We start from the raw sequence: 21,707 nt of genomic DNA on the forward strand, positions 1-21,707 counted from the left end.
GACGTTTCTGGTTATGGGTTCCTATGCGATTCACATTCCTTTAGGTGTTACCTACCTCCCCAAACGTTTTTACCAATATTTTTGAGACATCCAGTATTTTAAGAAAATGTTACATACAGTATTAAATACTGAGCAATGAGTCTATTAACCTTATTCTATTTACAAAAATGTTTTCTGATAAAAATTACTTATTTTGTCGTTTTTTGCCTTTTATAGTTGTTGGCTGGTGTCACCTGTATGAAATTCCAGCAGTAGTCTGCCAACATATTTGGACTCCATTTTCCATGGTATCTCTTTTCCACTTGAGAAATATCTTGGTGAAACCTTTCATTGTGTTCATTAGAGACCACTCCCAACTTTACAGGGAAAAAGTCTAAATGGGAATGTAGGAAATGAAGCTTTAATGACATGTTACATCCCAATTCTGTACACTAAAATTAGTTCATCCACAATTTCACTGTAATTTTGTGCTTTCTCATTGCCTAAAAAATTCCGCCAGATGTGTTCAAATGCTTTCCAGGCTCTTATTTCTGTAGCATTTAATTTTTTAGTGAATTCCTCATCATGGAATAGCAGTTTGATTTGAGGACCCACAAAAATTCCCTCTTTTATCTTGGCCTCACTGATTCGAGAAAACTTTCTCCTTTTTTGTCCATCATTTTCACAAACCTAGCTTGATGTGCAATGGTGGTAAATAGATTTTTGAATTATTCACCAAAGGAGGATGTACTACATTTTTCTGGCCTGGTGTAGTTTCTGAATAGTCTGGTCAATTTTTTTACCCTGTAGTGGCAATCCTTCACTCGGCTGTTCCACTGACATAAAAAGCAGCAGTATTTATGCATCCACCTTGCAACCCAGTCAGCAAAGCTACCACTTTTAGGTCAGCATAGATATTCCATTTGTATTCTTCATAGCATTTTTTTTTGCAAAAGAACCTGTGGGGATCTCATACATTTCCTTCATGTGAACTGCATGGACCAATGGTATAGATAGATACTTATTTCCATTATGGAGTACAACTGCTTTCGAACTGACCTTGGACGAATCAATGAAAAGCCTCCACTGCTCAGGGACACATTCCAGATGTAAATCTTTCATTAATTCATGGACATTGTTACAATAAGCCGAAGCACCATCCATGGAGTAATAGATCATTATGTTAGATTACCTCTTCCTATAAAAAGACACTTGACACCCTTTTCATGAAGATTCCCCTGCTGAAGCAATGATCCTAGTAATTAAGCCTTGGTTTGGAGAGGTCCAAATTGTTCAATTCTGCCTGAGTGAGTGATTAGATGCGGCTTTGCATCATCAAGCCTGAATCTGTACTTGTTCTGGGTTCTGCATCTTCTGGAGACTCCTTTTCTGATCCTGAATCAGTTAAGTCCATGAGTTTCTGGTGGCTTTGTATCATCGTGAGGAACTAGCCTTAGAGCAGAAGGTATTAGTGAATGGAACAAAGGGTTGCTCTTACGAAGAAAGGCTTAAATTTTGCAAATTACAGTGTCTGGAGACTAGGCACCTGCGAGGTGATCTGATTGAGGTGTATAAAGCCTTGAATGGTTTGAGTATGCTCAATGCTGATGGAATTCTACCTATTGCTCAGAATAATCATTTGAGAGGGCATAAATTCAAATTGAGGAAAGACAGATAAAGGATAGATGTGTGGAAGTTTGCCTTTAGCCAGCAGGTGGTTGGTTGGTGGAACAGACTTCCATCCTTTGTTGTGGAAGTTGATAGCCTAAATAAATTTAAGGCTGAGCTGGACAGGTACTTTGAACGGAGGGGTAAAATGGGAGCGTGTTTTTTTTTTTTTTTTTTTTTGGCTGATGCTGCATAAACTTGCATTCTTGCATATGCCTCTACTAATGCTAATGCTAAAGGTTAAACATCAATATGGAGTGAGGAGTACATGTGCAGTGTGTACTTGTGAAAGGGTTAAAGGTAACTTGGAAATAAAAAAATAAAAAAAACTAATTTTGAAGAACCTACTTGTAGAAGGGAAACTGGAGTGGTACTTCTTAATCCTTGAGCAGTATTCTTTAAACTAGTAGCCATTAGCTGGGCTGCCAAATTTTGAGCATTCAGTCCTCCTGATACTCCTAGTGGCAAAGATAACACACTAGGAGGGCTGGTCATCATAGTAGGTGGAGAAGTGATGACACCTAAAATCAGAGTATGCATTAGAAAGGGAGAAAGGCATATATGCAAGTATATGCAATTTTGCATATAGGATAAAAAAGTGATTTTTTTTATTCTATAAAACCCATAGTATAGGGCTGTTTTGCTAAATAAATGTATGCTCAAAACATAATTTATGCACATGGTAAGTCATTCTTTAAATGGCATGTACTAAAATATTATTATTTTTTGAACAGTTCCTTCCATTTCATAACAAAAAACAAAACAAACAACTGTACATTTGAGTTGATCAAAACTTACATTGTTAAAACATTCAAAATCTAAATGATAAATTAATAAGGTGATTACTGCCAACTTCCGAAAAGCAATCTAAACCATGCAGCTGATACAGTTTACGCTATAGTAGCTACATATTTTTATTAAGTGCTATTTAAGTTTTGCTAAATATATTTTACTATGGTTAATGAGATTAATTTGTATTTTTTAAAGTAATTTTTAAACAAATTGCAGAAATGATTAAAAGCATCTATACTTTTCCTTTCAACTGAGGTGTAATTGTTGATAAACATCTCCCTACCCAAAAAGCTTGGCAGAGTCCTTCAAGCCTATAGTTAATTGACCAGGGTTTTGCATCATAAAATCACTCTGTATTAGATGGGACTGCAGACAAATACATTTTGCCTTGGCTCATGACATTTTTATAACATAACTGTATGCATCAAAGAAGATACTGTTTCAGACTTTTCTCTCTTTAGAAATGTTAAGTCAAAGTTTTGTTTATACTAATAGTCCCGGTGTCTCAACTTGGCTGTCAAGAGCATTTCCAGTTTCATCAAAAAGAAAAGATCAAAACTGATCTGCAAGAGGATATTCAATCAGTTTACAGACAGAGTATCCCCTCATACTCAGCACTGCAGTACCCTTTGGGATGATATGGTAATGGAGTTGCAACATCAACTTGGAAAGGCTCTGATCTAGGGCTTGTAATAAAAAAAAAAAAAAAACCCTTTTTTTTTTAAAAAAAAATTTGTTGAAATTTTTCCAGACTTGCTCTGTGTAGGGATCCATACATGGATGGGGCCTGCAAATTTAATGTACCTCTGCTAACAATAATCCAAAACTACACACAGAGTATGAAATAATCTAGAAAAGGGAAGTGAAAAGACAATTCTTATGAAAGAATATAATGCTGGTTTGTCAATGATACATCATTAAATCACAGAAGTAAGATTTAATTATGAAGTTTGCTGCTGCCTCTGATATTAAAAAGTCATTAGATAAAAGGCAATGTTACATAAACCACAGCCAGAAAACTTGGATTTGTTTTATATGGTTTATGCTCATTCTATAAGATGTGTTTTGATAGAGAAGGCCAAGAACTTTTTCGAGCACAACAGTGTTTATATGTTGTGTGTATGTGAAACTCAATGTTGGTTAATTGAGATAGGATAAGTATTGGGCCAGGGGTATAACTCCCCATATAGCTGGACTTTGTTGTTTATCCAGCCCCATTAACATCCCAAATGAAGCAGAAAAAAATTAATGTTTTCTGTTAAAAAGGGAAAAAAAAAAAATTATAGGAAACTCAATAGGTTCACTTTGAAGGGAATGAACATCAGCCTTTGTGAATTTCAAAAGGATCATACTCCGTAGCCGAGTGGGCAGGAGCGGGAGTGCAGTAGCACACGCTCTTTAAGTAGACCGGGGTTCAAGCCCCTGACTGCTGAATACGGTCGATCTGCCAACCCGCACTGGACCAGCGTGGCAGATTATGGTCCATTTCCCTCAGCATGAATTGTTGAGGAGGCTTCCATCCTGCAGTGGGTTGATAATGGCTGCACTTTACTTTTTTTTACTCCCACCACTGATTGCTACCCAGCACAAGTAAATGAATGATTCAAATATATCAGAAGAAAACCGAATTTAAAAATGTAATATACAAGGTATGGCTATTAAATAATGGGACTGTTGCAATAAAATAAATATAATGAAATACTTCATAGCTTATAAGTTATACCCTTTAAAATAATTGCTCCAGGATTGCACACACTGTTTCATACATTTCTTCCAAACACAGAAACATTTCTGGAAGTCATCTTCTGTAAGCCCTTTTAATGCTTCGGTTGTTTTTCTCTGAATGTCTTCAATGGACTTAAATTAGTTTCTCTTAAGTACACTTTTTCAGTTTAGAAAGAGAAAAAAAGTCACAGGGAGCCAGAGAGTAGGGTGCATTTGTCAGTTTTTAAATTATATGCAGTGGAACCAACTGATGAAGTTAACAACAAATTCTAAATGGGAAGCATTCAGGGATGTTATTATAGAAGCTACTAGGCTTATTATGTCAACTAAGAGAAACAGTTCAAGGCATAAACCTAAATGGATGTCAGGTGAATTGATGAGATTTGTGGCAGAGAATAAAAATATCTAGAAGGATGAATTAAAAACAAGGGATTTAGGAGACATGATTCAGGAATATATGAAGTTCTCTGGTCAGTATATAAAGGTGTCAAGGATGGTCCATGTGTCTTAACAATGGTTTATCCAACATTCGCTTGTAGAAAGGCCACAATCTTGCTGTATAAGGTAAATGTACAACATACTAGGAATATTGTATCCAAGTACAGAAACTGCATCTTAAAAAACAGTTACCAGTACATGCAGTTTATTTTATGATTTATGTTTTAAATATTTGCTGATTGGAAAACAAAATTACTTACCTGATGATACAACAACAGAAGGTGATCCGCTTGAGGCTACAGTACTAGTAGAAGAAGTTGAAATATTGTTACCTTCAGCGCTTATTGATTCTCCAACACCAACCTATGAAATTAAAACTATCATTGGTGAATTACGCTTATTTGAAATGTAAATTCTGAATATGAGTTATTTTTCCAAGTTCTAACTTTAACCATAAGAATTTTATGGTATAAGTGTGATTATACCATACTTATATAATAATTTCCTATCCTATTCATTATATAAGTATTACAATTAAGTGATACCCTTTATAAATGGCTGTAATCTTCACTTTTACTTCATTGAAAAAAGTGAAGTAAAGCATTCTAGAAAGAATGCTTTCATCAATTCACCATCTCACAACTCACACTTCATAATGGTTGCAATCATTAATGTGGATTTAGGCAAACTTGCTATATCAGGTATAGGATGGCTTTTTGCAGATGGAAGACATCAACATCTCTAGAAATTGGTGATTGGCTGCAGATAAATAGATGTAATGTTCCTTTGTGCACTGTAAGATGTCTTAAAATATATGAATTTTATGAATCAGGCTGTGATAAAAGATTCTGAGAATGTCCAAATATTTGATGAAATCGATTTTACTGCAATTTTACATGGGAATTTAACTCTAAAATTGATTAGTATATATTCATTCACAAAATATGTTGTTTGTTTGTTTGTTATTTAGTTTTTAGGAGCATTAGCACCTAAGGCCATATTGCTCCGGGGATATGTGGTAGTCATTCCCTGACCTTTCTGCATCCTCCGTATTTGGTGGTCACAGGCTTTAACCCTGGTATAATCAAGAAGCATGTGCTACGCGCTGCTGTGCCTGCCAACCTGGATACGGAGGCGCCTTGCAAAATATCCAAAACAGAAATAGTAACAGTAAAGTAGAAGGGTATAAATACAGGACTTGTCTGGCTAGTCGAAGTATGAAGTTGTCACTTTGTGATTGCCTATATTGTGATTAGCATCAGAATTAAAAAGAAAATCAATACAATTCAGAAAAACGGAGATGAAATGATAACAGTGTTATTTTAATAATTAATTGTAAATTAATTTTCAGTGTTAGTGAAGTTCAAGCATAAATTCAGTTGCTCTTGTTGTTGTTTTTTTGGGTTTTTTGGCACAAGGGCCTCCTGGGCCATATTGTGCCTTTTCATTATTAACTTATGACTGAGTTATTAATATAATTGTTGTCAGAGGCCATTGTATACATTTATGCTCTTCAAGTATCTAAACAGCGCTTCAAAATTTGCATTATTTCCCAGTATGTGTAGTAAATTTAAAGGTTCCAGCAGATTGGATGCAGAATAAAAAGTGGATTTCTGGTTACTTGAATAATTAGGGCATTCTATTAGAATATGTTTGATTGTTAGCTGAGTCTGACAGAATGAACATTGAGGTGGGTTTTCTCCCATAAGCAAGAACAAATGAGTTGTATGTGTGTGTCCAATACGGAGTCTTGCCAAAATCACTTCTTCACGTCTGCTTTTCCTGAAACTAGAAGTCCACAACTGAGGTTCTTTTTTAATCTGAAACAGTTTATTATTCACTTGTGTTTGCCACAGATTAGTCCATTGAAGCCTACATGCTGTTTTAATAGTGGATTTATAATCAATGTGTGGGACTTTCAGATGATAGAGTGATCTATTTGTAGGATGTTTAGCAGCACGATCTGTACTTTCATTACCTGGGATGCTGACATGCTCAGGGATCCAGCAGAAGGTAACCAACTGTTTGGATGTTTGATATTGGTATAATTGAGACCGTATCTGTTTCAGAATGGGATGTTGGGAAGAAGTAGTAGATTGAATGGCAGTGACGGTACTTAAGGAGTCGGTGTATATAAGAGCTTTTTTGATTTGCTGTTTGGTTATATTATCTAGAGCTAGTTTTATTGCATAGAGTTCTGCGGTATAGATACTGCATTCTGTTGGAAGAGACACAGCTATTGAAAAAGCAGAAGAAATTGCTGCAGCACCTACAGCTTCATCTGTTTTGGAGCCGTCTGTATATATGTGAAATTTCTCTGCGTTTTCTAAGGTGTGGGCTTTATGCAGCTGCTGGAAGTTGTTGTTTGGCAGGGAGCCTTTTCTCCATCTCAGAAAGAAATTATCACAGAGATGTGAGTAATGAGACCAGGGATGTTCAGAAGGATCTACGTCTTCAAGGATATGCTGGAAGTTAATATTCCAAGTGAGCATCAGTTCTTGCAATCTAATACCCACAGGGCGGTTTTCATTAGGTTTATTACGATATAGCATTTCATACTGAGGGTTAAACAGGTATTCCCAGCAAGGATGAGATGGAATACTTTTTATTTTTGCAGCATAGCTACATAGTAAGGATTTTCGTCTAAGGTGTAATGTCGGTTCATCTGCATCAATATACAGGCTATGGACTGGAGATGGCCTGAAGGCACCTGTGGCTATCCTTAGGGCACTACGTTGAACAGTATTTAGACGTAGCAAGGAATTGTTTCTTGCAGAGTCATAGACAGGTGACCTGTAATCTAAGCGGGACCGGATAAAACTTTTATAAAGATGTGTGAGGGAGTGTCTGTCAGCACCCCAGGAGTTAGATGACACAGCTCTTAAGATGTTTAATTTCTTTTGACAGGCCATTCTAAGGTAGGCTACGTGATTGGAAAAATTAAGTTTACTGTCTAGATATAAACCCAATAAACGAAAATTGTTGGTAAGAGGAATCCGATTGTTTTTTAAATATATTTCAGGATCTGGATGTAATTTTCGTATTTTACAGAAATGAATTGCAGTCGATTTATTTTCTGCTAATGAATAGCCATTCCGTTGCACCCACAATTATATTCTGGCTATGGACATTTGAAGTTGCCTTTCAATGGAAATCATGGTTAGTGATTGGCAAGAGATAATCAGGTCATCGACAAACATGTATGATTCAACTGTCTTTGGTATGTCTTGTGTTATATTTGTAATTCTTATTGTGAATAGTGTTGCACTCAGGATGGAACCCTGCGGTACACCCTCCTCTTGTTCAAATGATTTGGATATAGCGTTCCTATATCTGACCTGAAAAGTTCTGTAGTGTAGGAAATTTTGTATAAATTGTGGTAACTGCCCCCTCAGACCGAATGATCAAAGATCCTGAAGGATATCATATCACCAAGTGGTATCAAACGCTTTCTCAATATCGAGATTGACCATAACCAGATGTTGTCTCTTGATGAAAGCATTGTGGATATTTGTTTCTGCTTTAATCATCACATCTAAGGTTGAGTGATTTTTCCGAAAACCATACTGATTTCGGTTTAGCAAATTGTTTGTTTCCAGAAGCCACGTTAACCGCCCGTGCACCATTTTTTCTAAGACTTTGCCTAAACAGCTAGTCAGCGATATCGGCCTGTAATTATTCGGTATGGTATGATCCTTACCTGGCTTCGGAAAGGCTAGTACAATTGAGTGACGCCATGAGTGTGGATAAGTATTTTCTAAATAAATTTGATTGTAGAATCTCAATAGGGAACTTATTGCTTTATTATTTAACTTTTTTAACATTATATAGCATACTCCATCCAGGCTGGCAGCAGTACTTGATGTTTTGTTTAGAGACTCAGAAAGTTCCTTTAACATGAATGGCTGATTGTACGGCTGAGATGCCTTAGTATAAAAATTTATTTTATGTTGTTCTGCAGATGCCTTAATTTTTTGGAAGGTTTGACTGTATGTGGACACTGCTGATATACTGGCGAAAGACTCAGCTAATGCGTTTGCTATTTCTTTTGGATCAGACAATTCTTGCCCTTTCCAGTTCAGGATTGAGGCTGGAGACTGCACAAATTTACCGTTAAGTGCTTGAATTTTCTTCCAGACGAGTCTGCTGTCCGTATCCTTGTTTATGGTGGAAGCAAAATCTATCCAGGCATCTTTCTTTGCTTTTCTTCTTTTTCGGCGGAAATTGGTCTTGAGTTTTTTAAAGTTAATAAAATTAGCAGTTGTAGGAAATTTTCTAAACAGATTCCAAGCTCGATTTTTTGTCTGTTTAGCATGTGTGCATTCCTGATTCCACCAGTAATGTCTTTGTCTGCGTTTCCCAGGTAAAGATTTTGGTATTGCAGAATTTGCAGCTTGTAATATTTGATTTGTCATATGATCGTTGACACTATCTATGGGCTGAGACTGGACTATCTCATCATCAAACTGGATTAGGGAGGAAAATTTATGCCAGTTTGCCCTATAGAATTTCCATGTGGATCGCTGCAATGGAGATAAGTTTACTTGTGTTTGAATACTGCAAAGAATCGGTAAGTGATCACTGTTTAGCGGGTTATCGAGAACTGACCACCCCATATTGGCATAAATGGAGGGAGAGCAGATTGAAAGGTCTATTGCAGTCATGGATCCTGTAGTAAAATGGATATATGTGGGTTCACCAATGTTTAACAGAGTAAGGTTATGAGTATCAAGCAGCAATTCTATTATTTTACCCCTTTTGTCAATTTTTGGCGATCCCCATAGAGGATGATGAGCATTAAAGTCACCCAGTGGTAAGCAGAAAGGAGATGGCAGCTGATCTACTAGCTTTTCTAAATCATCTGCGGAGAAAGCAAAATTAGGAGGGAGATATATAGAGGCTATTGTAATGGTGATACCAATTTCAATGCACACTGCCACTACTTCAAAAGGAGTCTGAAGGGATACATGCTTGGATGGAATGTTATTTCTGACAATGATAGCCACCCCTCCATGAGCTGGCGTGTCAATGCTCCTATCTCGTCTAAAGATGGTATAATTTTTGACGGACGGGCACACTCGTGAATTTAGAAGAGTTTCCTGTAAGGCTATGCCAGCTGGTTCATACCGATCGATTAGATACTGCAAATCATCTTTTGAATTTCGAAATCCTCTGCAATTCCACTGAAGGATTTTTTCCATTATGTGGTTTTTTGTGTTGTTTTTGATTCTGACTGTTTTTTAGTTGCAGCTTGCTTGTATCGATCAATTTTTGCTTTGCCTTTCCTAGGAAAAACGGGTCGGGTCACATCCATCTCATCACTTGCATGTAGTTCTAAAATTGTATCTTCTGCTTCGTGATGTTCATCAATGTCCATTCCGGTGGTCGATGTTTGAGGTTTTTTGGTTTCTATTACTTTTGGTTTTATTGTTGAGGAGGCCTCCGTTGGTATGGTGATTGGGGTATTATTGGACTGTTCACTTGTTTTTTGTGTAAGACACTGTTTTGAAACAGAAAGCAACGAACGTGCCCAGTTCACAATTCATATATTTGGAGGAATCGATACTTCAGTTTGGATCCCTACAGACTGTGAAGATTGAGTTGCTGCGGCATGTTTGCTTTGTCTCTGTTTTGATTATCTGTCTTCTTGCCTCTGAGTATGTCACTTTGTTCTCTACTTTATATTTTTGAATTTTTTTTCCTTGCTTCCATAATTCACATGTTTTTGAGAAAGCTTGGTGGTTACCCTTACAATTTGGACAATGCGGAGTGGTAGTGGCACAATCAGATTGGTTATGGTCTTTTGACCCGCAGATGGGACATACTGCCTCACCTCGACATGCAGTCTGGGAGTGTCCATATTTTTGGCATTTGTAGCACCTGATGGGATTCGGAATGTATGGTCGGACACGGCAATGCAGGTAGCCTGCTTTCACAGATGTTGGCAAGTTAGGAGTACTAAAGGTAAGAATTATGCTTCTTGTTGGAACGAGTGTACCGTCTTTTCGGGTCATGATTCTCCTTGCTTGGATGACTTTTTGATCATGTAATTCTTGGACAATTTCCTCCTCTGGTACAAGTAATAAGTCCCATCCTGTTATTACTCCCTTTGAGGAGTTTAAGGTGGCATGGGGAGTAACTTTTATTTGGTGTCCTCCAAAAGTTGTGAGCTTTAATAGCTTTACAGAATGTTCAGGTTGAGTTGTTTCTATTAGAAGATCACCTGATTGAAGTCACCTTACTGATTTAGGTGAACCAGCAGCAGACTCAATGCATTTCTGCACTAGAAAAGGTGATAATTTGCTCAGAGGCTGATCTGATAGAGAATGCAAGATGAGGAAGGCTGGTATCTCCTCTTTAGGTGTTGTTTTCAACCTCTTTGCTTGAGAATAGTCATTTTCATTGTCACTTTTATTTGCTAGTCTTGAGCTCGATGGCTCTAAAGGCGGAAATGAACTGTTTTCCATCTTTTCTCCTTTCAGGCCTGGGAGAGTGGATTTCTTCTCCCAGGTTACCGGCCCCGCCACGGGGAGACAGGAGCAGTGCCGCTAGAGTGATCAAGCGGTATAAGGGTTAGTACGTTAGTTTAAAAAGAAAAAAGAAAGGTGGATTTCCTTTCTTAAAACTTGCTTACAATTTGTAAGACTAAGTTATTAATTAAAGACAATGTAAAAAACTTTTTAAACTAAATAAGAACTTTGGCTCTGAGTAAACGCTCTATGAATCACTCTGAAATTCGCTTGATCACTATAACGCTTGGCACCCAGGGCTTCAGTTGCTCTGTTTTCAAACTTTATCAAAGAAAGCAAGCAGAAAAGGGCATTTTGGTTATGGTAGCCAACAGTAACCTTTTTAGTTACACCACACTCTCATCAATAGGGAAAGTACACACCACACTCACTAGTTTTTACCAATGGTTTGTGTGAATATCTACTTCACTTGAGTCATTGGAAAAAAATAAATAAATAAAGGCTTTAATTTTTGTACCTTTGGCCATTCATCAACTTCCCTAATTGTATTGCTCAAATTGGTATGAAGTACAAGAAATATATGTGAGCAGAGGCACAGAACACACTTTGTCAATGTTTCCATAAGACATGGATTATACCTGTTTCACATATAGACCAGCTTCAATAAAACAGTCAAAGCAGTTGTAACTGCTTTGGTAACCATACTTAATATAAATGGAAATTTATGTATTTGCAGGCTTATTAAAGGAGATTACAGGCATTAAATTCTAAGCACTACAGAATGGTAATATTATTTAAAAAAATTGTAATTGTTTTAAAATTACAATTTATAAGCCATCAATCTGATTGTCATTAATGATGTACTTGCCTCCCATTGGTTTTTAGTAACTGTGATTGACAGAGAAAGTGATCTTTACTAATTACTGACAGGAGAGTATGATTGCTTTGTTTAGTTTTTGTTGTACTGGCACAAAAAAATGACTAAACTGTAATACCAAGTCCACACCATGAAAAGTAAAGAAAAGGGTCTTCAGTAAGCTTTAAGAGAGGTTAACCTCTCAATGATATACTAGTATAAAATAGGCTAAAAGGCAGCATATGGACTAAAAATAAATGTTCCATATTTGTACTAATTAATAATTTGTAAAAATTTAAAACATCTGACATGTAGTCATTGTCAATAAAATGTGGCTGAGTGTATAAGGCCTGGTCAGATTGGTAAAAGCAGTAAAACATATTTTGTGCAACGGTAAAATTAGTCGTCTCTGAAAATATGTTTGATGGTTAAAATGGTGTCACAAGATTCAGGTATAGGAGTGTCATTAGTGCTAAAAAGGCTGACGCCGTATTCTGTATGTGAAGTTGAGTAAGAACAACTTCCGCTTTATGATTCCTGAGCAGTCTAGATTGCCATATTTTAATTATAGGCTTTATCTGATATAATTTATTTGTTTTTCCATTCCACAAATATTGCCATTGAGAATATATCTTAATGTGTATTATTTGCCTGTAGGCTGTATAAGTGACTGATAGGCCAAGGTTATTTGTGGGAATTGCTGATTTGTCTGCAGTTTTTATGCATTAAATGACTTGTTGCAGGGATAAACACTGTTTGATGTGAAATTAAATACCTTTATCTTTTTAAGTACCTATTAAAATATTAATCGTAAATACGAATGATTTTAATTTCAGTAATCTACAATATTTCAATTCTTCTACTACAATAATAGTACTAAGAAATGAAATATTGTAGATTACTACTATGAATCAAATTTATATTCTTGAAAGAACATAAATTTGATTCACCACTCTGATTCTCACTGGTTCAAATACAGAATGATTATTTTAAAAGAGAGCCCATGAAAATGCAAATAACAGAGAAAATGAGTGCTGGAGCATAAAATTTACAAGTAAATTCTCTGATGTTACAAAAAATTATCACCATCATCATCCAAATATAACTGAGCAAGACAAAGCAAAAAGTATGTTGGGAGTGATGTGGTATGATGTGGTATGTAGTATGTTGGGAGTGATGTGGATGTGACGTTACTTTTCAGTTCACCAGAGTAGATGGATTACTGTTGCTGGAGCATGACATTTACAAGTAATCTCTATTCTCTGATGTTACAAAAAAAAATGTTGAAAATGATTATTATCATTATCAAAATATAACAGGACAGGACAAAGTATGTTTGAAAACACTGTTGGAAAAATTGATAATGCATGTGATGTTGCTTTCACTTCATCCAGTGAGCGTGGACTACTGTAAGTATTCTCTTTGACACAGACCCACCAAAAGAAGTCTAATGGCAACAAATCTGGTAAATGTGATTGTCACATTCCTTTTGAAATCATCTGATCTTCATAAAAAAGAGACAGCTCAGCCATAGAGTGTAGTGTGATTTGTGCTATCTTGCTGAAACCACATGCTAACAATCTCCTCCTCTTCCTCATCATTAGATAACCAGCAAGTCACAAACCAAAGACACGGTCCATGACCTCCTGCTGAGAGGTTATTGCTTCTTTGAAAAAAATATGGGTCCAACAATATTGAGCTGGGGTATTGCATGTTTGTTTTGTTTGTTTGTTATTTGGTTTTTAGGAGCATTAGCAACTAAGACCATATTGCTCCGGGAATATGTGGTGGTCATTCCCTGACCTTTCTGCATCCTCCATATTTGGAGGTCACGGGCTCAAACCCTGGTCTAATCAAAAAGCATGTGCTACACACTGCTGCTCCTTCCCACCTGGCTACGGAGGTGCCGGTATTGCATGACACACACTCTAATCATCACTGGGTATAAACAAATTTCATGTGCTATATGGTGATTTTTCATACACCACAGATGAATATTCTGTAAGTTTGCATGTGCAGTCAAATGAAACTAGGCATCATCAGAGAACAAAGTCCAGTTTAACATCTGAGGGTTTTCATCCACTCCTTCCAGTAGCTATCCTCAGGGATGGCTTAATTTTCTACAGTCTGGTAGCAAAAGTTGCTACAAGACATGCACTTTGTAAATACAGTTTTCATTTCTTCACACTTCTACACAACAACTGATATATGGTATTCTCTTTTGTTGTGTAAGCTTCCATAAGTTAAGTTGACTTTCGGCGAGACTCTCTCTCTAACATGTCAGAAATAATACTCAGTTACAACAGATGACATGCTAACATGTTCACAACATTCACATTCCCAAGCCCCCTAAAATTTTTTTCACAAGGTTCCACATCATTGATTTTGATGGTGCATTTCAACACCAATATCGCCTATAAAAATAACATTAAGTAGTTTTAAATGACGTTGTTCTGAAGTAATGTTCCATTCATAATGAACACATGTTCCTCTAAGCTGAATGCCAAGTTCATTTATTGCATTCCCATTGTTTTACAGGCTGTTGACAATAAAGAGTTACTTGTAAATTTCACATTTCTAATATTTTTTTACTTCAATTTCATTGCATTTTCATGGGATCTCATTTAAAATGATACAAGGAAAGAAAATCATATATTGGGCCATTAAGTAATGGATACGTGAGAAAGTAGAAAGGGTGAGACAAGACTGTAGTCCCTCTGCCAACATTGTCCAATATGTAGAGGTTTGTTTGTTTTTGTTATTTGGAGCATTAGCAACTAAGGCTATATTGCTCCGGGAATATGCAGTGGTCATTCCCTTGACCTTTCCGCATCCTCCGTATTTGGTTGTGATGGGCTCGAACCCTGGTCTAATCAAGAAGCATGTGCTACGCACTGCTGCTCCTTCCCACATGGCTATGGAGGCACCAATATGTAGAGGTAATAGTAAGAGAAAGAGGTCTGAAGAAAGAAGGAGAGAGAGAGAAAGAAGGAACATGTCAAGATAGGGGATAAAACTGAAAACACATGAGTGAGATTTTCAGATGATATCTGATATCAAAGTTACAGATTTTTGTCAGGAAGACAAAAGAAATCTTTTGGACAGTAAGAAATGATAACTTTAGCATTTAGCATTAGTTAAGGCATATGCTGTAAGAAAGCAAGCTTATACAGATTCAGCAAAAAAAAAAAAAAAAAACCCTTCCCATTTGACCCATCTGGTCACTCCATATGTTTGCTAGTTCAGCTTTAATATTTAAGCTATCAACTTCCACAACAACAGATGGAAGTCTTCCAGCAATCAACTACCCACTGGCTAAAGGCAAACTTCGCACATCTATTCTACAACTGTCTTTCCTAAATTTGAATACATGCCCCCTCAGGTTCTTAATCTGAGCAAGCGGAAATATCCCATCAGCATTGAGCCTGCTCAAACCATTCAAAGTCTTGAACAACTCAATCAGATCACCTTGCAGATGCCTAGTCTCCAGATGCTGCAACTTGCAGAATTTAAGCTTCTCTTGCTAAAAGCACCACTTTGTCCCACTCACCAATCTTGTTGCCCCTTCTCTCTATTCATTCTAGCAACTCTACATCCTTCCTAAAATGAAGCCTCCACATCTGTATACAGTACTCAAGGTGTGGCCTAATCATTGCCTTATTCAAGGGGATAATCACCTCCTTATCCCTGCTAGCAAAATTACTATATATCATTGACAAGACTCCATGAACTGCTCTGGCAGCTCATCTGCACTGCTCAGAGAACTTCATATCTCACTACACAATTACCCCCTGGTCCTTTTCATTCTCCACTTCCCTGAGTCTAGTACCACAGAGTTGGTATGTTTCTCTTGGGTTACTGCTACCCATATGCAGTACTTTGCATTTCTCAATGTTAAACTTCAGTTGTCACTTCTCAGCCCATCTGCTCAACTTTTCTAGATCCTGGTGCAGTAGCAGTTGTCTTTACTGTCATTAACTACCCTGCCAACCTTTGTATCATCTGCAAACTTGGACATTAAGTCTGATATACCTTCACTGATATCATTGATAAATACACAAAGCAACAATTGGCCCAGCACCGAATCCTGGGGGACTCCAAGAATAACATTAGTCCACATTCTCCACTTCCCTGAGTCTAGTACCATAGAGTTGGTATGTTTCTCTTGGGTTATTGCTACCCATATGCAGTACTTTGCATTTCTCAATGTTAAACTTCAGTTGCCACTTCTCAGCCCATCTGCTCAACTTTTCTAGATCCTGGTGCAGTAGTAGTTGTCTTTACTGTCATTAACTACCCTGCCAACCTTTGTATTCATCTGCAAACTTGGACATTAAGCCTGATATACCTTCACTGATATCATTGATAAATGCACAAAACAACAATGGGCCCAGCACTGAACCCTGGGGGACTCCAAGAATAACATTAGTCCACATATACAGTGTCCATATACAAAGGGTACTAGGAAAGTTTTGCAATACAGCTTTGTTTATTTAATTTTTTCAAAGTAATTTCCTCTACATTCAATACACCTCTCCATCCTCCGAAACCAATCTTTAAACCAGTTCTGCCAAGTTGTCAGCTTTTTATTTGTAAGCATAAACAGTAAATTAAGTTTACTGTTTATGCTTACAAATGAGGTGCAAGGAAGATAATGTACTGAATTTATTTTGTTCTCAAAGCATAGTGAAAGAAACTATACCATTTAAAGTTACCTAAAATTTAATTTTCCTACGTTGTTAAAAGATTTTACCTGCAAAGTTGAAACAGTAAGGGTTGTAGGAGTTGAACTAGTTGTTGTTGTAGCATTATTTCCATGACTACTGACTGCTGGAACAGATCCAACCACCATACCAGCAGGAGATGTAAGGAAGGTTGACTGCCCAGAGTTTACCATAGTCAATGATATAGGTACTGCAATACTCTGAGAAACATTCATACCTGTTAATGATACCTAGAAAGGAAAACAAATTAAAATTAATTTTACTTTTAAAAAACTGGAAAGAAAACAGCAAACTATTAGTGTATTCCTTTGTTATAATACAATTTTGTAAAACATATATAACATATTGCAAAAGAACCCAAGAAATAGATCAAAAATACAGAGTAACTTAATCATTAAGCTGGTGATTGTGAAGTGTGCACCTCCATATTCTACAACCATTATGTTAGTTATATGCAAACCATTTTACAGCAAAGACCAAAGATATGTCATTCACAAATATAATGTGTATTTATTATTGAATATTATACATTATTTCTTGTTTAGGATATCAGAACATACACATAGGCATTTTCATAGTGTCTGGCTCTGAATAAATTGGCAATATGCTGACTCATTGGTGTTAGTGCAAGATGGGGGTGTACTGATAACAGGAACCAATCTGAATAACCATTACTGGAATGGTAAATAACATTTTTCGATATCTTTGGCAATCTTAATTAAAGCATTTCTCTGGCATAGGTTAAAATCATTGAATTTGTCTTCTTTTATATCTTGGGGGAGGGCGGACATACTCTGTAACAAGAATAGTGGATGTTTTTGCCCTTTTATGAGTAACATGTCTGTAAATAAAAGGAAGTGTCTATCTATTCATGAAAAATTTAAGATAATTTGTGAGTTAGAATGTGCTAAAAAGAATGTTGAAGTGTGCAAAAATTTAATTTATCATCATATACAATTTCAACTTTATGGATAACAAAAAAGCAATTTTATCTACATAAGAAAATGAGGAAATTAATTTAGTGATAATAATCAAGCACTGCCAGAATGATTTAAAGCACAGAAGAATGCTGATTCCGCCATCAACAGTCCTATTTTAAAAACAGGCAGAAAAATTTGCAAAAACAATTAGGCCATGAGAATTATCTGCATAAAAACAGATGGCTTGATTTTTTCAAAATAATCAAGCCATAACACTGTTTATGCAATAGTTGGTGGAGAAGCCCTGTCAGCAGATTATAAAATGATAAGTGAATGGATGAAAACTGAGCAGAATGTAAGAAAGGGTAAACAGAAGAAGACATCTAAAATTCAGATGAAACAGGAGTTTTATAACATGGCTGAATGCTACTTTTAAATTTAAAAGTGAAAAATGCATTCATAGAAAACAACTTTAACTACCAAAAAACTTTTTTTTATTGGAAGTTCATAAAAATTACTGTTTCAAAACCATAAAGAAGCTTTCCACTGAATATGCTGATAACTAAAAGGAACAAAATTCCGATTATTTTCATGTGGAATGAGTTTTTTTTTTGGGGGGGGGTAAGAAAAAAACTTTTACTCCTGGTAGATAACTGTTCAGTGTACCCTCACAATTGTAGGATTTATTAAACATAAAACTGGTGTTTCTGCCTCCAAATGAAACCACAATTTGCAACCAATGGACATGGGGTGTTATTAAAAGCTTCAAGGGTTCTTTCAGGCAATTTCTGGTTCTCTAGCTGGCTGACTGAAGAGAACAAGGATTAGATGAGTATTTCTGTATTGGTTACATTCTTTTTGACAAAAAGTTGAATGGAATACATTTACACCTAACATAACAAACTCTCTTTGGAAATATGGCCAATCATTGGGAGAATTTTCCACTTATATGACATTGACAATTTTGTTCATGTGGATGATTTCATAACTTCTGGAATTGCTAAAGAAAGAGATATAATAAGAGATTCCACAAAACAAAGAAGACAATGTTAAATTTGTTGTTCAACAAATACAATCACTACAAAATCATTGTCAACTTGTTTACAAGATCTTGGTGTTAGTGCAAGATGGGGGTGTACTGATAACAGGAACCAATCTGAATAACCATTACTGGAATGGTAAATAACATTTTTCGATATCTTTGGCAATCTTAATTAAAGCATTTCTCTGGCATAGGTTAAAATCATTGAATTTGTCTTCTTTTATATCTTGGGGGAGGGCGGACATACTCTGTAACAAGAATAGTGGATGTTTTTGCCCTTTTATGAGTAACATGTCTGTAAATAAAAGGAAGTGTCTATCTATTCATGAAAAATTTAAGATAATTTGTGAGTTAGAATGTGCTAAAAAGAATGTTGAAGTGTGCAAAAATTTAATTTATCATCATATACAATTTCAACTTTATGGATAACAAAAAAGCAATTTTATCTACATAAGAAAATGAGGAAATTAATTTAGTGATAATAATCAAGCACTGCCAGAATGATTTAAAGCACAGAAGAATGCTGATTCCGCCATCAACAGTCCTATTTTAAAAACAGGCAGAAAAATTTGCAAAAACAATTAGGCCATGAGAATTATCTGCATAAAAACAGATGGCTTGATTTTTTCAAAATAATCAAGCCATAACACTGTTTATGCAATAGTTGGTGGAGAAGCCCTGTCAGCAGATTATAAAATGATAAGTGAATGGATGAAAACTGAGCAGAATGTAAGAAAGGGTAAACAGAAGAAGACATCTAAAATTCAGATGAAACAGGAGTTTTATAACATGGCTGAATGCTACTTTTAAATTTAAAAGTGAAAAATGCATTCATAGAAAACAACTTTAACTACCAAAAAACTTTTTTTTATTGGAAGTTCATAAAAATTACTGTTTCAAAACCATAAAGAAGCTTTCCACTGAATATGCTGATAACTAAAAGGAACAAAATTCTGATTATTTTCATGTGGAATGAGTTTTTTTTTTTGGGGGGGGGTAAGAAAAAAACTTTTACTCCTGGTAGATAACTGTTCAGTGTACCCTCACAATTGTAGGATTTATTAAACATAAAACTGGTGTTTCTGCCTCCAAATGAAACCACAATTTGCAACCAATGGACATGGGGTGTTATTAAAAGCTTCAAGGGTTCTTTCAGGCAATTTCTGGTTCTCTAGCTGGCTGACTGAAGAGAACAAGGATTAGATGAGTATTTCTGTATTGGTTACATTCTTTTTGACAAAAAGTTGAATGGAATACATTTACACCTAACATAACAAACTCTCTTTGGAAATATGGCCAATCATTGGGAGAATTTTCCACTTATATGACATTGACAATTTTGTTCATGTGGATGATTTCATAACTTCTGGAATTGCTAAAGAAAGAGATATAATAAGAGATTCCACAAAACAAAGAAGACAATGTTAAATTTGTTGTTCAACAAATACAATCACTACAAAATCATTGTCAACTTGTTTACAAGATCTAGATGTTGTGGAGACTTTAACTAAATTTTCTGAAAACAGTGCACTTCTCATGGTGTTTTTTATATTTTGAGTGCAATAAAATGAAACCTAAGAGATCTCAAAGTGAAATCAATGAACCAAGGCCACATTTCTAAACTACCACTGTGAAAGGAGAGTGATTCTAATGATGCATCTGTAAGTAACTTTTTTTATGTTATTCTCGTATGTTAAATATGTAAACTCTTTATTTATTTACTTTTATGTATTTATCTGTACCTATTCACTTTTACTTATTATATTGACACTATAATGGCTATATCGAGCAAAACTACTCAGTCCTGTAGTCTTCATTATAACTGAGTTTGCGTGTACAGTCAGTTCTGTTATAATGCAGTACATGTATTCCTAAAAATCTCTGCATTAAAAACAATAGGGCTTATGGGAAAAATGGGGATAGGGGCAGAGCACTCAAAAATTTCAGTGTGGTAAGTAAAATACTAAAGAAAGTTAGAAACACAATAAAATTGCTAACACAGGTTTAAACAAATTAAATTTCTAATAAATAAATAAATATTATAGTAAATACAGCACTGTAATATATACATACTAATTGATATTTCTGTTCACTGACATTTTTTTTTTGGACTGTAAAATTTAAAACAGTAAAAAAGATAAGCAATCAATAACGAGCACAGCATGCACAAGTGAGATACGCAGTAGCAATTTCACACATTAAAAATAGGAAGCTTAAAAAATAGGAATCAAGAGAAGATTTCATGGAAGTGGAAACACATTTCGCCATAATAATGTAAAAACCCACACAATTCCAGCTATTGGTATTATCTCAAATGCAATAAGATCGATTTTACTACCCATTTATAATTAGATTGCACTAACAGAAAAGCCCAATAAACTGAGAACTGTAAATTGTTTTTGTTTTGTGGTAGAGGATACATTTCTGGAGGAAATGTATCCTCTGCTCATGCTATTATGCCTCACAAAATTTCTGTTCGAACTTAAAAATGTGAGCTCCTGGAAACACGAGTCAGCCTACAATATCATCTGTTATGTTGTGAATACAGCGAATGACAACAGTTTGTTGTCATTTGCTGTATTATATAGCTCTCACACCTTTGACATTTTTAAGTTTCGTACACTTGTATGTATTGCTGTGCAGGTCACTATGTTCAACTTGGTGGCGAGTTTTGTGTTCACCTGACGTTACTTGAAGACAAAATCACGCATAAGCCAAAATCGCGCCCACATTGTTCCCTAATATATCAGTCATGTTGGAGCAAATTCGCGTTGCCAAAAAAAACGTTATAGCAGAACTGACTGTATATGTATATAGTAATAATAAAAATAATAAAATGAAATAAAATAAAATACATTCCAAAAATAATCCAAGGAAGCAAGCTTTCCTTTGAATCATTTTTGGATGTCAAAACATCACAATCCAAAAAAAAATTCCACTTCATTTATTTACCTGTTTTTTTAATAATCTGTCTAAATATATTAATACTATCCACTTCCACAATACCAGGTGGAAGTTATGGCAACAATCAATTAATCCTCAGCTGAATGCAAATTTGTGCACATCTATTCTGCTTTTCTCAATTTAAATTTA

The 21,707-nt window shown here is 35.6% G+C and overlaps 1 protein-coding gene across 2 annotated transcripts in view; it reads right to left on the reverse strand.

Moving 5' to 3' along the window:
• Spt20 (transcription factor Spt20 homolog) overlaps window positions 1-21,707 on the reverse strand; it is a 357,561-nt gene that overhangs the window by 27,068 nt on the left and 308,786 nt on the right. For both annotated transcript variants that reach the window (XM_090388213.1, XM_090388212.1), the window contains exons 20-22: window positions 16,682-16,882; window positions 4,863-4,965; window positions 1,996-2,168 (exon numbers count right to left, since the gene is read on the reverse strand). In XM_090388213.1, coding sequence (XP_090244339.1) covers window positions 1,996-2,168; window positions 4,863-4,965; window positions 16,682-16,882 — 477 coding nt within the window. The remainder of the gene's footprint in view (window positions 1-1,995; window positions 2,169-4,862; window positions 4,966-16,681; window positions 16,883-21,707) is intronic.

Source organism: Mastigoproctus giganteus, chromosome 2, assembly GCF_048544385.1.
Source record: "Mastigoproctus giganteus isolate SK-2022 chromosome 2, ASM4854438v1, whole genome shotgun sequence".
Lineage (NCBI taxonomy): Eukaryota > Metazoa > Arthropoda > Arachnida > Uropygi > Thelyphonidae > Mastigoproctus > Mastigoproctus giganteus.